Below are 16289 nucleotides of genomic sequence, written 5' to 3'. Positions count from 1 at the left end.
AAGAGGAGCAGGTGAAAAGGTGGAGAGCCCTTTTAGCCCTTATCCAGTAGAGAACGGTGCTGGACACGAGGACAGCACCAGGACAAATGGAGCAGGTAGAGCTAACCATGTTATTGTCGCACTGCACTTACAGTTTGGTTGAACTCATAAATAGTTTGTTAAAATATTTCACATTAGCATGTTTTGAATCTAAATCAAGAATAAGAAGGTTAAAGGCAGTTTAAGTTTAAAAAGGCAGAAAGTCAGCTTTAACCCTAGTATCGTCCTCATTTACATGCATTTTTCAAAAATTGGAGAAATATGAAATACTATGGATGTTGTTGCAGCTTTTATTTTTTCCATTGTATTCGGATGATTATATGAAATGTCTTGTGAACTAAACTTCAATATTTTTGCAACAAAATTAACTTTAAAAATGTTAATTAAGTGGTTAATCATATATGATAGGGTTTAATAATACGTATTATATAACAGTCACCATCTAATCATAATACGTTTAAATGTCTGCTGTTCATAACAAAAAACATTTGGACACCTTTGTTCTTGATTAATTGCAGGTTTAAACAAAACAAATGTAAATGTCTGTGCTTGAAAAGAACATAAAACATTACGAGGGACTATTTTTACATGAGGTCCAATTTGGGTTGTCGTTAGTTTGGCAGTAGAAACAACAGCACTAGGTAATTTAGCTCTGAATATAGAAAATTCTCTGTTTGAAAATTACATAGGTTCATGCTACAATCATAGTATGTCATCCAATAACCTTCAGTGGTTGGGTTTTCCTACACTGGCTGCAGGGGAAGCATTTCAGTTTCAAACATTGCACTGAACTAAATGCCTTGTTACGCTATAAAGCGAATGAACCATAACTTTTGACCCACAGACTACAACTTGGAGAGGCTCAGTCTGTCTAATGACCGGCCTCTGGTCAGTCTGACGGTGGACAACGTCCATCTGGAACACGGCGTCGTCTATGAATATGTCAGCACTGCTGGCATCAAGAGCCACGTGTTTGAGAAGATAGTGGAGCCCAAAGGATGCTTCAGCCTCACTGCTAAGGTAAGGATGCTGACGATGAGGTCCCAGTTAGCAGAGCCAGTGTACTGACCGGCCAATCGTAAAGAAGTTGGGACATGACGTTGAATGTAGATCAAAACAGAACATAGTGATTTGTAAATATTCTACCCTATATCTGATTAAATACAACACAGAGGGAAGATGTTTAATGTTCAGACAATGAGGTTTGATAGCTGCAACAACTTCCATCACATCATCTGTCCCTTTGACTACACCAAAAATGGTCGTGGAACTTTATCAGCATCAATGATGGTGTTAGTTATATAGAGCTGTCTGTGCTACTGATGCAGTCTATCAGTCAATCCATCCCCACCCATGTTTCTTATTTGTGCAGATCCTGGAGGCATTCTCTGCCGATGACAGCGTCTTTGTCCAGAACTGCAGCCAGCTCATCTCCCAGAGTGAGCGAGTGGTGACCATGCCTCAGTATGAGTTCAGACAAATCTGTGACAGCAAGCTGGAGAGCATCCGACGTCGCATCAGCAGCTACCAACAGGTAAAACAACTCAGCTCTTTCTCCCTGAATGGAACACAAGGCTTTGATACAGTATTATAGAACACAGACCTGAACGTTCACTGGCCAATCAATATCCAGAATCACTTTTCATTCTTCACATTGATTTTTATAAAAGGTCTATTTTCTTCTTATTCTTTTGTCTGTGTGATTCTCACTGGCTGCTATTCACCAGACACTCACATGCTTTTATAGCTTGAAGTGACTCTTCACAGTGGGGTGTGAAAGTGGGTCTAACACTGGCCCTTTTGTTTGACCAAAGTTGAGTTCCAGAATACCAAAAGACACGTGTTTTTCCTTATATTCTTATATAATGCCACATTTAAAGTGGCTTAATTTGTATTTTTCCATCACAATAATAGCGGAGGCTTTCTTCCACTAATGGGAAGTCAAGCTTAAAGATTGCATAACATTTTTTCCACCTATCTTATGTCTGCTACAGTTTTGCTTTCATGGTTGATGAAAACACATAGATACAGATACAACAGCTGTCAGTCATGTAGTCAGGAACTCTTTTATCCACCATTCCCTCAGTTTGCCCTGGAGCTCAGGAACAGGGTGTGGCCCTGCTTCAGACAGGCCGGCGTTCGTCCTCACCCGCTGGGCTGCATGGACTTTGTTCCAACCAACTGCCACATCAACCTGATGCAGGTCTCCTACCCCAAGAGCGCTACCTCTGCTGGCAGGACATTCAGCATCCGGTTTGGACGCAAGAACTCACTGTTTGGCCTGGATCCTGATCAAGGTAGAGGCAGGAAAAATATTGAATAAAGACTGTATTGAATGTGACTTTTTTGTATTTTCTAGTTAATTTAGAATCTTTTAATTCTTTTTTTCTTTTTCTCATTTTCATAGCTCTACTTGGTTTTTAGTTCTTTGAGCTAGCTTTTGATATTATTGTTAACTTTTTGTTAATTCTTACATCTGGACTAAGTAGCATTTGCAAATATTTGTTTATTAGAAAAACAACATGAATTAGTAATTGTAAGATATGGAATCACACTATCTGAAAAGTTTGGGCCTTAATCTTTTAATGCTGCCTCTGCTCCACTAAAGAATGATCAGTTTCCTCAATAGCTATTTAAATGCATCAACTCAAAAGGGAGACTGTGCCTCCTCCAAAACCTCCCACAGCAGCCATAGGGCTTCAAAACACATTCTCATGGTAAATTAGACAAGTGCTCTGCCATTAGGACTCCATTAGCTGCAGGCCATGCTCATGTTGTTGACATGAGAGGTGAATGAATGATGTCAGCAAAAACGGAGCCCGAGGGTTGTGGAGGAATGCGTGCCATTCACTCTCTCCTGCGACTGCCACTGAAGAGGTCATAGGGCAGAGAAGAAAGAGAAAGGGCAAAAAGCAGCAAGAGTGAAATGTTGAGGAATTATTTCATGATAAAATGTAAATATATCTAATTTGGAGACAGAATAAATGCATGGCATTGGCATAATGCAACTGGATGTTAACTAAGTGTTGAGGCTTAACTAATGAACTCCCTGTGCTCTCTGAGAGCAGGGTGAAAATGCACCGCAGCTGTCTAGGCAGCAGACATTTAGCATTGCTTACATTGCTCCGGAATGCCTCGTCCTCATCTTTCCTCCCTGCACCAGCTGCCAGTGAAACATCTGCCTCACACTTGCACTGGTCAGATGTTTAGCTCTGGTGTTTTTCATTAGGCCTCTGTGCAGCAGTGAGCCCTCGTCTCTGAGAGGCAGAGAAAGAGAGAGAGAGCTGCAGTCAGAAATACACTACAATTATCAGGTCTGCTACCTGAGGTGGTGGAAGAACTTTGGAATGTATAAAACATAAAAAACTGTGTAATAAAAGCACATGTTTGATAATAATGTTCCATTAAACACATTGATACGTAAATTGAAACATATGTCATTGATGTAAGCAAAAGCTTTTTCAATTAGCACTTACATGTTTTTATTTTTTCTCTGTGTTTTATGTCCTCCCTCTTTTCTTCTCTCCTGTCCTTTCATCTATCCTCTTTCTTCATCTCCCCCTCCTTGTTTCTCTTCTGTTTTCCCTTTTTTCTTTTTTTCTTCTTGCCTTCCACAGCACAACTAAACCCCATGTCACACATCCAACACTGTGTGACCAGCATGGGGGCTCCCTGCTGGAACTGTTCAGGGCTGGAGGGGGATGAGACGGATGAAAACGGAGACGTGCCTGTGGTCATAGGCGACGGGGTGACGGACAGTCGATGCAGTGGAGAAGGAGGACTGAGCTTCCTGCTCAAACAGGAAGACACAGAGACACAGGACGCCTATATTCACTTGTACAGTCGCCTGGATGTGGCTGTGAGGGAGATGAAGCAGTATGTCGCTCAGATTGACGTGTAAGTGTTAATGTAGATAATTCTTCTTTATTAGTCACAGATGAATTTACATTTCTTTCATCCTGTCCACAGTGCTCTGTTTTGATTTGTCTTTAGACATTAATTGTATTGAAAGTCTTCATCAGTCTTTATGATAAATTCTTACACTTCTGTTGTTTCAGTACAAGTAGAAATACAAACTCACAGTTTTAGAAAGAAGCTTCCTTTCCAACAAAGCCTACCAAAGGCAGTTCGGCAGAAACTCTTTGTTTTTCTGCCCTTTTTCTTGTTTAAAGCTTGGGATTAACAAAAGGAACATTCTTGGCCCAAAATATTTATGGGCCAGGCTTCATACAGACACATGGAGGAAGGGAGGGATAATATCAGGAAAAGGAAACACACGCTATCTGTTTGAGCTGAGGAGGAAGACTGTGAATACAAGTGCGCATTTGATGAAGAAGCCATTTAATCACACGTTTGTTAAAACTACATACTGTATGAACATAATATCAGTTATACTGCCATCATGCTTAGGATGACCCATGTGTTGTATTCCTTTAGTCTACTGTCATCCATCACTGAGCCCACACAGCTTCAAGGAGAGAGTGGAGAACCACCAACCTACGAGCCAAATCAGCCGTCTCTGGCTCCCTGTGAGGACAGCTGTGACCAGGACAAGGTGGAGCAAGGTGGCATCAAGAGAGTGTGCTTCAAGGTCAACGAGGAGGACCAGGAGGACTCAGGCCACGACACCATGAGCTACAGGGACTCCTACAGGTAACCATTCAAAGGCCAAGCCAACAGTAGTTAAATATTAATAACTCTTTAACCCCCCCTCCACTGTCCCCCATTACCATTAAGACCAGTGTAAAGAATATGCTGATCTGGGTGCTTTCTTTTTTGACCAAAGCATGTTACTAACATTTAATTTAGCAACATTTAATTTAGCATCAAGCACCATGTTAATTGTCAAAAAAGAAGAATAAATAATATATAATATGTAATAAATAAATAAATAAAACAATTTCTTCTTATGGTTTTTACCTAAAGTTAATTTATCAATTACTTGACAAACTTGGTGGTTTTCTTTTTGGACATACTGCTTCAGCAGACCCTCAACCTGAATCCTAGAAAAAAGTATTTTTATTGATTCATAAGTTTCTTTTTGAGTGCTTCAACAGCCAGGGTACTATAGGAGAACCGTCTCTCTCACCTTCCTAAACCGTTTACTGTACAAAACATGAACAACATTCAAACAATTCCCTCTTTACTCCATGAACTGGTGATGCTGATTTGCTTCCTTGGAGTCTTAAACCTGTTCCAGATGTTGGTGTTTTGACCAAGGTAGGGAACTAAAAATGACTTCAAAATGTTTTGGTCAGCTCTGCTTATGTCATTTTCTTGTCGCAAGTTCATTCAGATGTTTCTGTGTGTGTGTGTGATATAGGGAATGTGTGTGTGTGTGCGTGTGTGTGTGGTTCACTGGGCAGTGCTCCACTGGGCCCCACCCTCCACCACCCACTAAGATATAGTTATTGGTTGTTGGTGCGGTGGGCTGGTGTATAATACAGCCAAATGTTTGGGGCGCGGCCTCCTCGCCCACTCTGTCATTAGGGCTGGCCGGCCATGGCATGTGAAAGGCAATTACCTCATCGCTGTAAAATGTAAAGGAAAATGTAGGCTGTAGAATTTTTGCTACGCACACACACACTGACACACAAAGTGAGGTGTTTACTCAGGGTTCAGAAACCCAGTAGGGAAAAACAGTAGCAGAACAAGGCTGCATAGTGAAAGTGAATGATCATCCCACTTGTGAAATTCTGGATGTGATGAAAAGTGCTACTGTATTTTAAAGGTAAAGGGTTGGCTCTTTTTTGGGAGGCCTTCAGAGAGAGAGTCAGACATAAGAGCTTGAGGTGGTGACAGGCCACGGCAGACCAAAACAGTGGGATGTCGAGGGCTGAGTATGTAAGATGTGAGAAGCAGAATATGTGGATGTAAGTGCGACAGAAAGTTCTTTATTCTAGACTTAGATGAACAGGAGAACAAAAGTCTGTACACAGTAAATGTAAAGAGACAGAACAGGTGTCAGAGATGGACCAGTGACAGAAAGAAAACACAGTGAAATGTTGTCCTTGTCTGGTTACAAATAACACTTCATTCACAGAGAATACACTGTATTGACAGAAGGAAAACATTTCAGCCAATCAGAGCCCAGGAACAGTAGGTTTAAATTAGCCACCTGCCATTATGGATGCTGATGTTCACATGTAAATGAATTGATTCCACTATTCTTGGAAACTGGATTTAAGATCAAATTAATCAGACAGTCCTGTCATGCTGTGACCCTGTCAGAACTGAAATGTTCATGGAAATCTGCCTGAGATAAATTAGAACCTTTGGTCAGGTTTATGTCCTCACGTGGAAAAGGCCAAGATTCAAACTAATCTAATTCAAAGTTTCTCCAGGGTTTCATTACACTACATAAATGTTAGGGTGAATGTGAGCAGAAGGTCCTGTCCACGTGCATGTGTGTGTGTGTGTGGGCTATGATGACTGCGTGTGTGTTTGTTTTAGGGCCAGATCCTTCTATTACAACACAGGATAATTGTCACAGTGGTGCTCACACTTTTGGCAGGAGGTGTGTGCGGCTAAATTTGGAATATTGTTTGTGTGTGTGAGAGAGAGAGACAGACACACCATGTATGTTTGTGTGTGTGTGAACTGAGCCAGAAAAATCGACTCCCTTCGCAGAAACAGACACGGCCCAAAACAGACACGGCACAAAACAGACCCAGGAAATTCTCCATTTATATGAAGCATGAAATATAAAAAACAAAGCAGTCGAGCGACTGAGGTGTGATCAGAGTGAATGGATGGAGTGTAGTACAAATAAGCACATGGTCTCTATGTGATGGTTTTTTTTACAATCCTGGTTGATACTGTGAAATATGCAGGGAGAAAAAACAAGTCTGATTCTCTAGTACACACATTATTCATACATAGGAAGTATGTCAGTGTTTGAAATTACTCATTCTGAAATTTATTTTCAGTATGAGACAATGGCTATATACCATTAACTAAGTACAACAATGTTGAGATAAACAGTAAAATGAGTGAGAATTGATTTGATTGAGAATTGATTCCCAATAATCAAATGAATCAGTAAAAGTCTTCTTCAGGGTATTTAAATTTAGATACAGTTTCATTAATAATTCCACGGTGACATCCAGTCCTCACCCTCTACCTTATTATGGAGTTGAGCAGCACAATAAAAAAGAAAAGCCAGAGAATGTGGTGTGGTGGTGTAGCTCTCCGTGTCTCCTCGTACTGTAGCTCATTTGTCGTGGTACTTTCAGCCTGTGACTCATTCAGAGCTTCTCTGAGGGGATTTGGACTGCGCTCACTTGGAGAGCTATATAATTTGGGCTGTGTAAATCTTCCACACGCTCCTGGTAAATATGTCAGTTTGCCTGGTCATAAAGAGTTAAATACCAAAATTCCTTCCTACCATATTGACGTGCACATTAGATTTCAGTTCATAAGTTTCACTTTTATTCAGCATCTAAGTAGAAAGGTGATCTGAGCTGTGAAGACTCATTTAGTCCTAACTCATGAATGAACACCTCAAATGTCCCGAGGTCTAAGGAGGGGGCAGCTGACTGGAAGTCTCTGTGTAAACCAGGGACGGTTGTTACTGTGAGAAACGTTTAATTACCTTTGGCCTCACATACTGTAAATCAGAGCAGGCATTTACAATCAGAGGGATTATTTGGCAGCGTAATTACAAGACGTTGCCTTCCACACCCCCGCTGTGGTCGAACAGTGAAATGAACCATTTGCGTTATAATGTTTTTTAAATTGTTTGTGTGTTTGTTTGTTCTCTTTTTGCAGTGAATGCAACAGCAATAGAGACTCGGTGCTGTCCTACACAAGTGTGCGAAGCAACAGCTCCTACCTGGGGAGTGATGAGATGGGATCAGGTACGTAATTAACATTTTAAGCAGGACTGTCATGATTTGACCCTTTGACTGTGAACTGTGTCACTTCCTGTTAGTTGGCAACTTTAAGAATATATAAAAATATGAAATATATTGTACGTTATAAATACAGTATATATAACATATCATCGACCTTCAGCCCGACACCAATTCGTGTTTTTGCTGTTGGCAAGCAAGTCATCAGTCTTCATGCAGAGAAATACAACACTTAGTTTACACAACATTAACAGGGAAATATGCAATAACTGAGGTACATACTAGTATATTGTGGCTAAAGATGTTTCATAATAGATACCTTAGAAGGTCTAGGTTGTACTAAAAAAAATGTATTTAGGGCTGATTTTGACAGTTGTTGTCTTACTTTTCTATTTTCCTAAAATGAAAATTTCTCTCACTGCAGCCCCTGGCGTTACATTTACAGTAATGGTGTATTTAATAAGTTAATGTTGTTTGGCACACATTGAACTCCAAGTGAAGCAGCAATAACTTAGATAATAAGATTCCATGGTCCAAACAAAGAGCAGAGTAAAGAATCTGATCCCACATTTCCAGACTGACGCAAATGTATTCGTCGAGCACAAACAAGAAATATGGATGTTTGCCTAAGCGCTGATTAATAGTTGCCAATTTGTTATTGTCTTCTGTTGTGTGATGATTTTGGCCATACATCATACTTATCTGAGGTCAGATATTGGAGATAAAGCCCTTTAGATAAACCCTACGAGCCACATTTCAGTGCAACGAGCCAAGTGTGTGTCTGCTGCTGTGTAAATTCACAAAGTCACATCAGAGTTCACTTTAACAGAGCCGGTTTGTTTAATAACAGCAGATGGTCCAATAAAACCAAAGCTGCTGTCCAAATGTGATCACGTCTCTCAACTTGTTTTCTTTTTCTTCCAGGAGATGAGCTTCCATGTGACATGAGGATTCCCTCAGACAAACAAGATAAACTACACGGCTGCCTCGAGCATCTTTTCAATCAGGTACATTTTGGAAAAAGTCTTTATATTATTTAAATCTCTTCAAAGAGATCATTAAGATATTGTACCTCAAAATAAAAGAGAAAGAAAAAGACTTAAATACACAGCTGTTGTTGTGGTAGTTGAAGTGACGAGGGTTTGGAGTCAGCGTCCCGTCCCCTTAGTTTTCAAGTCCAAGACACAGAGGAAAAAATGCAATTTCTGTTTCCACAGTTCCAGGTGCTTGCCCTAGTTACTGAAGGGAAGAGTTGAAGGCCAAGAGTTTTGAGTCTAAGAATTAGACGCTAAACAAAATAAAAAGTCTTGTGGTTTTTAACGCCTAGACCAAGTCACTTAAAAAAACTGGAATCATGACTCCCAGGGTTTTTTAGGTCCAAGTCCTGGAATAAAAAAAAAAAGATGATTATCCATCCTTAATGAGTTTCCATCCTGATCATGAGTCCAGGTCAGGCCATGGATTCTGGACTTTCATTTGAAGTCATTCAATAAAGTTGTGAGGACCGGCTGAGTTACCCCTGTGTATGCACACGAATGCATTAACCGTTACCCAGCCTTCCCTCTGCCTGAGTGTTTGTACCAGATGACTGTGATAGAAATCAGTCAACATCTGGGCTGAGTTAACGGCCTGTCCTCTGGTCAGGATCCTGATTTTCTCTCATCTTTTTCTTCACTTTCCTTCAGCCTTTCTTTCCCCCCATTTTCTACCCTCTACACACACACTCACACATTCACAGCTTCAGTCGATGACATCTATACCTGTTTACCCCCCTTGCACCAACATTTGATGCTGTTTGACTCCACGTGGGGTGAACTCTCTCTCTCTTGGACAGCTCACGTCTATGTATGAAAACTGCAGCTCAGAGGAGGCCGCCTATCCAAACTCCAAACACACTGGTAGTTGTCTTTAATGCTGAAAGGTTCAGGCTGTGCCAGGAGTTAGAGCAGAACTGCGTGTGTTTGAATCGCACAGAAAGAAACGAGGGAGCTGACAGAAAAAAAAATGAGTACAGAGAAAGGACTGATGGATTACCTGACACAATGTCTTACTCTCTCTCTTTCTCTCCCACTCTCTCTATGTGTGTGTGTGTCTCTTTACTTCCACACAAAGATTGACTCCATCAACGGTCTACTGAAAGGAGCAGTCATGACAAAGGCCTGTGAGGAGACCAAGCACTTTTATTCTGACCACAGCCAAGCAGGTACATGTTGTGTTTGAATGTCCTTGATAACAACAACAGTATTAAACATGTCTTATTAACTTATAAATGTTTTCTCACATCACAATCAAAATCACAGCAGGCCTCAGAAAATGTGAACCATTTTTGGAAACCTAACTTTGCTCATTTCCATGTGATCAGAGTTCCGTCAGACAGGTCTGGACGACTGGACAGTCCGTTGCCGCCACATCATCCACAAGAACATCCAGGAAGACCCTTGGAACCTGCCCACCTCCATCAAAACCCTGGTGGAGAGTCTGCAGAGATTTGTGGAAGGTCAGTTCACATACACATGCACAGACAGTCTACAGACCTACTGTGCATCCAGGTACAGTCTTGTTTATTACTTTGTTTTTCTTGTCTCTCTGTAGATGGAAAGAACCAGCTTCTTCTGGCTCTGCTCAAGTGCACAGGTAGGTTAACACGTCATTTATATTTAGTACAAGTCGATGCTGAAATTAGATAGAAAAGTGGCTGCAGTTCTGTGTAAAGACGGTCAGCTGTGCAGGCAGCCCGTGTCATCGCTCAGCTGGATGACTGCAGAATTTAAATGATTCCAGGAGTTCAGAGCTCAATGCAAATGAGCTCATCTATCACATGGAGCTACAGCCAGATCTACACAGAGAGACATCTGCAGGTCATAAAAATAACTTCAAAGATGATTTGATTCTGATCAGATTTATTTAAAAATAATAAAAAAGAACATCTTATGTGGATGTTTTTAACATCAAACTAGACTTTATTTGTTGGTTTTTCTAGGTTTCAGATATACATGCATTTCTATATTGACACTAACAATAGTGAATACAACACCCGCACAACCAGTTTGTTTCACTTCCACCACATCTGCTTTCTTTCCGAAGCTATAAGTTGTTTAAATTTAACCTCCTTACTTGTACAATACAATAAAAAGTCCAAGCTGTCAACAGTGTTTTCCTCCTCCAGAGCAGGACCTCTTCCAGGTTGAGGCCCAGTGCTCTAAGTATTTGTACAGAAAGAGTTTGTGCCTGGATTCACGTGACGCTCATCACTTTGAACTGAGCACAGTGACATATGGTGATAGTTAATGGGACATATGCTCTTAGGAGGAGGGGGACAAGCTAATGAAATAAACTATATGAGTTGGAACCAGCCCAAGATGTGTGTAATAAGGCAGTTGTGTTACCTCTCCTCACCCTTTCCTGTCTCTCCCTTTCTTCCATTTCTCCTGCTCTACTGCACTTTAACTTAAAAATAAAAAAATAAAAAAACCTCTCTTCTTGCCCACCTCTGCCTCCAGATACTTCTCTTCAGCTGCGGCGAGATGTGATCTTCTGCCAGGCAGTGACAGGCGCCCTGTGCACACTGGCGGAGCAGCTGTTGGCAGCGCTGCGGTCACGCTTCAACAACGCCGGCGAGTACCAGGAGGACAGCAAGGAGACCAGCCACAAGTGGTTGGAGCAGATATCTGTCATCGGTGTCCTGTTACACTTCCAGTCCACGCTGGCACTGCACCTGGTGAGAGGCTCCCACCAAAAATCATTTGTTGGTTTTGTTTTAGAATAAAACGGGACAGCAGTAGGATTTAAGTGGTTTATTTATTCATTCATTTAAATGTATACCTAATAATTAAATCGATCAATTAATCAACCAAATAAAATCAATGAATAATATAGAAATAATAAAGAAATGAGGAAACCCTGTCTCACTACTTCAGTTTAAAATGCAGGAGTGGTAAAATAGAACTAAAATAAAAACTGAGAATGAATAAAAACCTAATAAAAATGTACTAACTAAATTTTGTTTATTTCTTCACTTTTGTTTTTTTCGCCAGTGCTGTTATAGTGTTATAGGTATTTTCAGCAAATAGAGTTCTTCTGAAGAATGTTAATTTGCCCTAAAACTGGGTTAATTAAGAATCAGTGTAACGTCAGAAATGTGCAGCTGCTCTAATTTTAAACTCTTTTTCTCCTCCTGACAGAAAGAGGAGAGGACGATGCTGGAGGACACCAAGGCGGCTCTGTCGGACCTGGACAAAGTCACTGTGTTCTTCAGGCAACTGGAGGACGAGTGTCTCGTCACAAGTAAGTCCATCAGCAAAGACTCGGTTCATTCAGAACCTGCCCTGATGAGCAGCTGTAGCATTCCAGCATCTTCAAATAAAGTTCCATTTATCTGGATTCATGCTAACTATTTTAGCTAGTGTGAACAGAGAGACACAACAACAGCATAATGTCTCCATATATCATCACCACCATGGCCAGTGGAGAGTGTCTCTCTGTCCTTGTAGCAGAGACAACATGGTCCCTTTATTTGAACTTTGATACAGCTCAGACACATGAAGTACACATTTGGTAGAAACATCTAAACATTTGTCCAAAGACTGGCTCGGGTGCCGCTCCTGGCACTTGGACAGTTTTAATGCTTTTCTTAAAAGATGTTTATATGCCTTACTAGAAGAGCTGTTCTGCCCCTGTGATGATGTTGGAAAGGTATTTAATGCTGATGGTGTTATTTATTTTGCTAACCTTTAGCAGTGATGTGCCACTGTCAGTTTTGGTGATTTGTTTTCATCAATTTCGCAATTTTCAGCCCTTTTTAAATTTTAAATATATATATTTTTTCATTGTTTAGCCCAAGTTCAACCTGCTAACAATGCTAATAATATTATCATATAAATAACTGTTGACTAAAACTGTAAACCACACACAACCTCCCTTCTATCTGTTGCATTTGCTGTGGTAGGTTTAGTTTTCTTTAAACATAAAAAGATCAAATTTATTTTCTGTTTTATTCTCAGTCATACAAACTGTACTTCCTGAAACTTGGGGAAAGTCCGAACCAAATGTTCCAAACTGGGTAAAGTTTGAGAATGTGTTTGTATGTTGTGAAAAACCTGACTGTGTTCAAGTGAAGTCAGTGTAAAGCCTGGACCTGGACATATTCAATACAGTTAGAGCCTCAGTATCTGCATTCACTGAAATGAGCTGCGGGCCGCCAGCACACACACTAATGACAACTACAGCCTGAATCATCTTCTTCTACAGTGTGACCCACGGAAATGACTGATCAAAGAAAACAGCACGATGTGCACTTTTCATTTGAGCAGGAAAAGTGATGAGTCATGGAGAGACTATTTGTGGCAGTTCATTTAAGATTACACACAGAGAGGTGTGCATGAAGGCTACGAAACCTATTTTAATGTACTACTCATATTTTTACATCCAAAAACCTTGAAGCTAAAGGTAAATACCTTGTAGCATGTCTAAAAAAGTAACCGTTAAAGTAACCAATAAGCAGCATTTCTTGAACTGTGTTGCATTATTATAATTCTGTCTGTGTTTTTATAATATCTTACGGTGCTAGAAACTGATTGAACATGACATAAAATGATGATAAATTAAAAAAGAAAAAGAACTTTGGTTGAAGTGCAAATTGAAGCTTGCATACGTTTTAAAAAGGCTTAGGTCTTAATAATACTGTCTTGGAAAGTAAAACGACTCATAAAAAACCCATATTACAATTTTTTTATTTATTTATTTTTTGAGTTATAATACGATTTTTAGTTTAGCTAAAAAGGAACGAGTCTTTTTTTGTTGCTCTTTTTGGTCTAATCCATAAGAATCAGTGGCTAAGATAAACAGTGCAGATCCACCCTCTGTCCAACAATGAGCTTTTACAAACAGCTTTGTTGAAATTCCATCTCCAGCTCTAGGATCCATTTAACAATATTGATCAGCCAATAACATTCTCTCAGACTCTGACATTCTGGTCTAGTCTGAGTTCAGCCTGAAGTCTCTCAGCTTGATGAGTAGTGTACAAGTGACTAAATGACCTTGGTGGTCACTCAGTAAAGGTAATTTTACTGAGAACTGCTCGTTTTGAAATGCTCCAAAGGAACGACTTGAGTCGGTGACGAACATGTAACTGATAAATCATCATTCGTTGTACAGTTAGAAAAGGTCACTGAGGTGTATATGTGTGACTAGGGAGTTATTCACCGTACACGTCATGCACATGCTGCATCAAAACTGTAGCTTTTCCTACGCAAGTCAGAAAAAAAGAAAAGAAAACGAAGAGCGAAGGGAGATTCTAACTTTGTCTTAGTGCAAAGTCCTTCAGCAACAGAGCTTACATTTAAATTTAAGCTGAGAAATTCCTGAAATTTTAGGAAAGATAAATAAAAGGTATTCATAAAAATGACATCCTTTACAGTAATGATTCTGAGGCTTTTTGTAAAAATGAATCATCATTTGCCTTATCTGTGCCTATGTGTGTGTGATTTGCAGACACACCAGTGTGTTACCATGTTGATGGCAGTCGTCAGGCCCTGAGAGTCACCCTGTACCTGGACAGCTGTCATTTCAGTGAGCTTCCTAGTCGGCTTCAGAACGGAGGCAGTCTGAAACTCCACACAGTTCTCTTCACCAAAGGTAAGGCTGGGCGGGAATTCAGGGGGAAGGAAAGTGGAAGCGGGGAGGTCAGTGGGTGGGGAGGATTATTCAACGCTCTCAAGCAGAGAGAATTGTGGTTCTTTTGACACGTTACACCTACCATTTTTCCTCTGAAGACCTTTAATTTTTTGGGTAAAATGACACACTTGTCATGACATTGCTCAGCAGCAGAAGTGACTTATGTATCACTTCTCTCATTGCCTGATGCAGCTTCTCCACCGTTCTTCATTGACATTTCCTTGTTGCTTAATGTGCTGTCATTTAGTTGGATTGAAGCACTTTGAGGCCAGTAACAACAGCTCCACCTCTGTGTTGGTGCCGACTGCCAAGCTCTTCCTAACACTCCAGCAGTCAAAGTCAGCTGAGTGTGACTGCAGACCATTACGTCTCTATAAACATGTTCCATTTGGGAAACCAAACCATTGAGAGTAACCTCATATTGTCCTCAGATGCTTTAGTGTTGAAGGAAGTGTTGCGTTTAAAGCTTAAGTCATCACTTCGTGCGGAAATCTGAGACAACATCTCCACCTACTGGGAAAAGTCGGAACTACAGAAGGAGGAGAAGCAAGGGACTTTAAATATACGTATATGTACTGTACATGTGCACTTTAGCATTACCAGTGTAGTCAAGCCATATATTTCCTAATAAAGTGATTTGAGATTTTAAAATACTTTATTGACAGTTGATGTAAAACTATAAAAATAAACAGCTACATCAGAATGAAGCAGTTGCTAAAAGTGAGTTTCTCAGTTTATTAATTCCTACCACAATGTACCTATATATATATATATATATATATATATATATATCCAGTATATATAATAATAATAATGGGGTGAAGCTTATTTACCATGGAATTCTTTCAATGCTGAAATATGTGTTCCCAACCCTGTTGGCCTGACCTCCTCTCACCTGTTCCCTACAGCACTGGAGCGTCCAGAGGGAGTGTCCCAGCAGGACTGTACTACCATGGAGGAGTTCCAGCAGCGCACCAATGCTGTCTCACTGGAGAAAGTCAAGGCCTACTACCGCAGACTCAGGTAGGAGGTGCTATAGTGCAGCGCAGCCTTCATGTTGATAATGAATGAAAACTGTCTTCATTTCTAGGTCACAATGTTAATTTCTAAATTTCAAATGAAACCATTGTTGTATTTGTTCCAACAGGGCGTTTTATTTGGAGAAGTCCAACCTGCCCACAGACTCAAACACCACGGCAATGAAGATTGACCAGGTAAATATCCACTAGTTCTGATCTACATGTACATACTGTCACCATGTATGGCATAACTGGTTACGTAGTATACAGTACTATGTTCGTTTGTATTGAGTACATCTGTGTATAATGTTGTGACTGAATATAAATGCAAGCACAGATACTGGGACTTGAAGTTAGAGACCTCCAACCAAGCGTTGCCAAAGTAAGAAGAATGTTGTCCTGCTCCTGTCAGCTCATCAGCTTTAACTCCCACTAACTCCACATTCACACAGTAGAAACTGAACGTCAGTAAAGAATAGCTGAAAGTAGAACGACAACTGTAGTGGCTCAAACTCCATGTAGTGAAATAGACGACGATGATTATGAATAGATCACAGTTTGGTTTTGCAGTGATGATCCACAACATTAAAGCAGGAAGAGCTTTTAATGTTGTGGAACGATTGTTGGGTCTTAACTGTTTTCTTCTTTGAAGTGACCTGTTGTGGTGATTTTTGAATGTACTTTTTCTTGGTCTGCTGGTGCAACA

The 16289-nt window shown here is 40.4% G+C and overlaps 1 protein-coding gene across 1 annotated transcript in view; it reads left to right on the top strand.

Moving 5' to 3' along the window:
- prex1 (phosphatidylinositol-3,4,5-trisphosphate-dependent Rac exchange factor 1) overlaps nucleotides 1-16289 on the top strand; it is a 73542-nt gene that overhangs the window by 54063 nt on the left and 3190 nt on the right. Inside the window, exons 21-36 of the mRNA XM_025059479.1 lie at nucleotides 1-95; nucleotides 884-1059; nucleotides 1412-1573; nucleotides 2126-2336; nucleotides 3657-3936; nucleotides 4477-4692; nucleotides 7810-7898; nucleotides 8817-8899; nucleotides 10005-10095; nucleotides 10255-10389; nucleotides 10485-10526; nucleotides 11393-11610; nucleotides 12074-12176; nucleotides 14382-14525; nucleotides 15473-15587; nucleotides 15712-15778. The exon at nucleotides 1-95 is cut by the window's left edge and continues 41 nt beyond it. Coding sequence (XP_024915247.1) covers nucleotides 1-95; nucleotides 884-1059; nucleotides 1412-1573; nucleotides 2126-2336; nucleotides 3657-3936; nucleotides 4477-4692; nucleotides 7810-7898; nucleotides 8817-8899; nucleotides 10005-10095; nucleotides 10255-10389; nucleotides 10485-10526; nucleotides 11393-11610; nucleotides 12074-12176; nucleotides 14382-14525; nucleotides 15473-15587; nucleotides 15712-15778 — 2227 coding nt within the window. The remainder of the gene's footprint in view (nucleotides 96-883; nucleotides 1060-1411; nucleotides 1574-2125; nucleotides 2337-3656; nucleotides 3937-4476; nucleotides 4693-7809; nucleotides 7899-8816; nucleotides 8900-10004; nucleotides 10096-10254; nucleotides 10390-10484; nucleotides 10527-11392; nucleotides 11611-12073; nucleotides 12177-14381; nucleotides 14526-15472; nucleotides 15588-15711; nucleotides 15779-16289) is intronic.

Source organism: Cynoglossus semilaevis, chromosome 10, assembly GCF_000523025.1.
Source record: "Cynoglossus semilaevis isolate Cse_v1.0 chromosome 10, Cse_v1.0, whole genome shotgun sequence".
NCBI classification, from domain to species: domain Eukaryota; kingdom Metazoa; phylum Chordata; class Actinopteri; order Pleuronectiformes; family Cynoglossidae; genus Cynoglossus; species Cynoglossus semilaevis.
The sequence above is the reverse complement of the archived record's forward strand: the minus strand, read 5'-3'. Positions and strand labels throughout refer to the sequence as shown.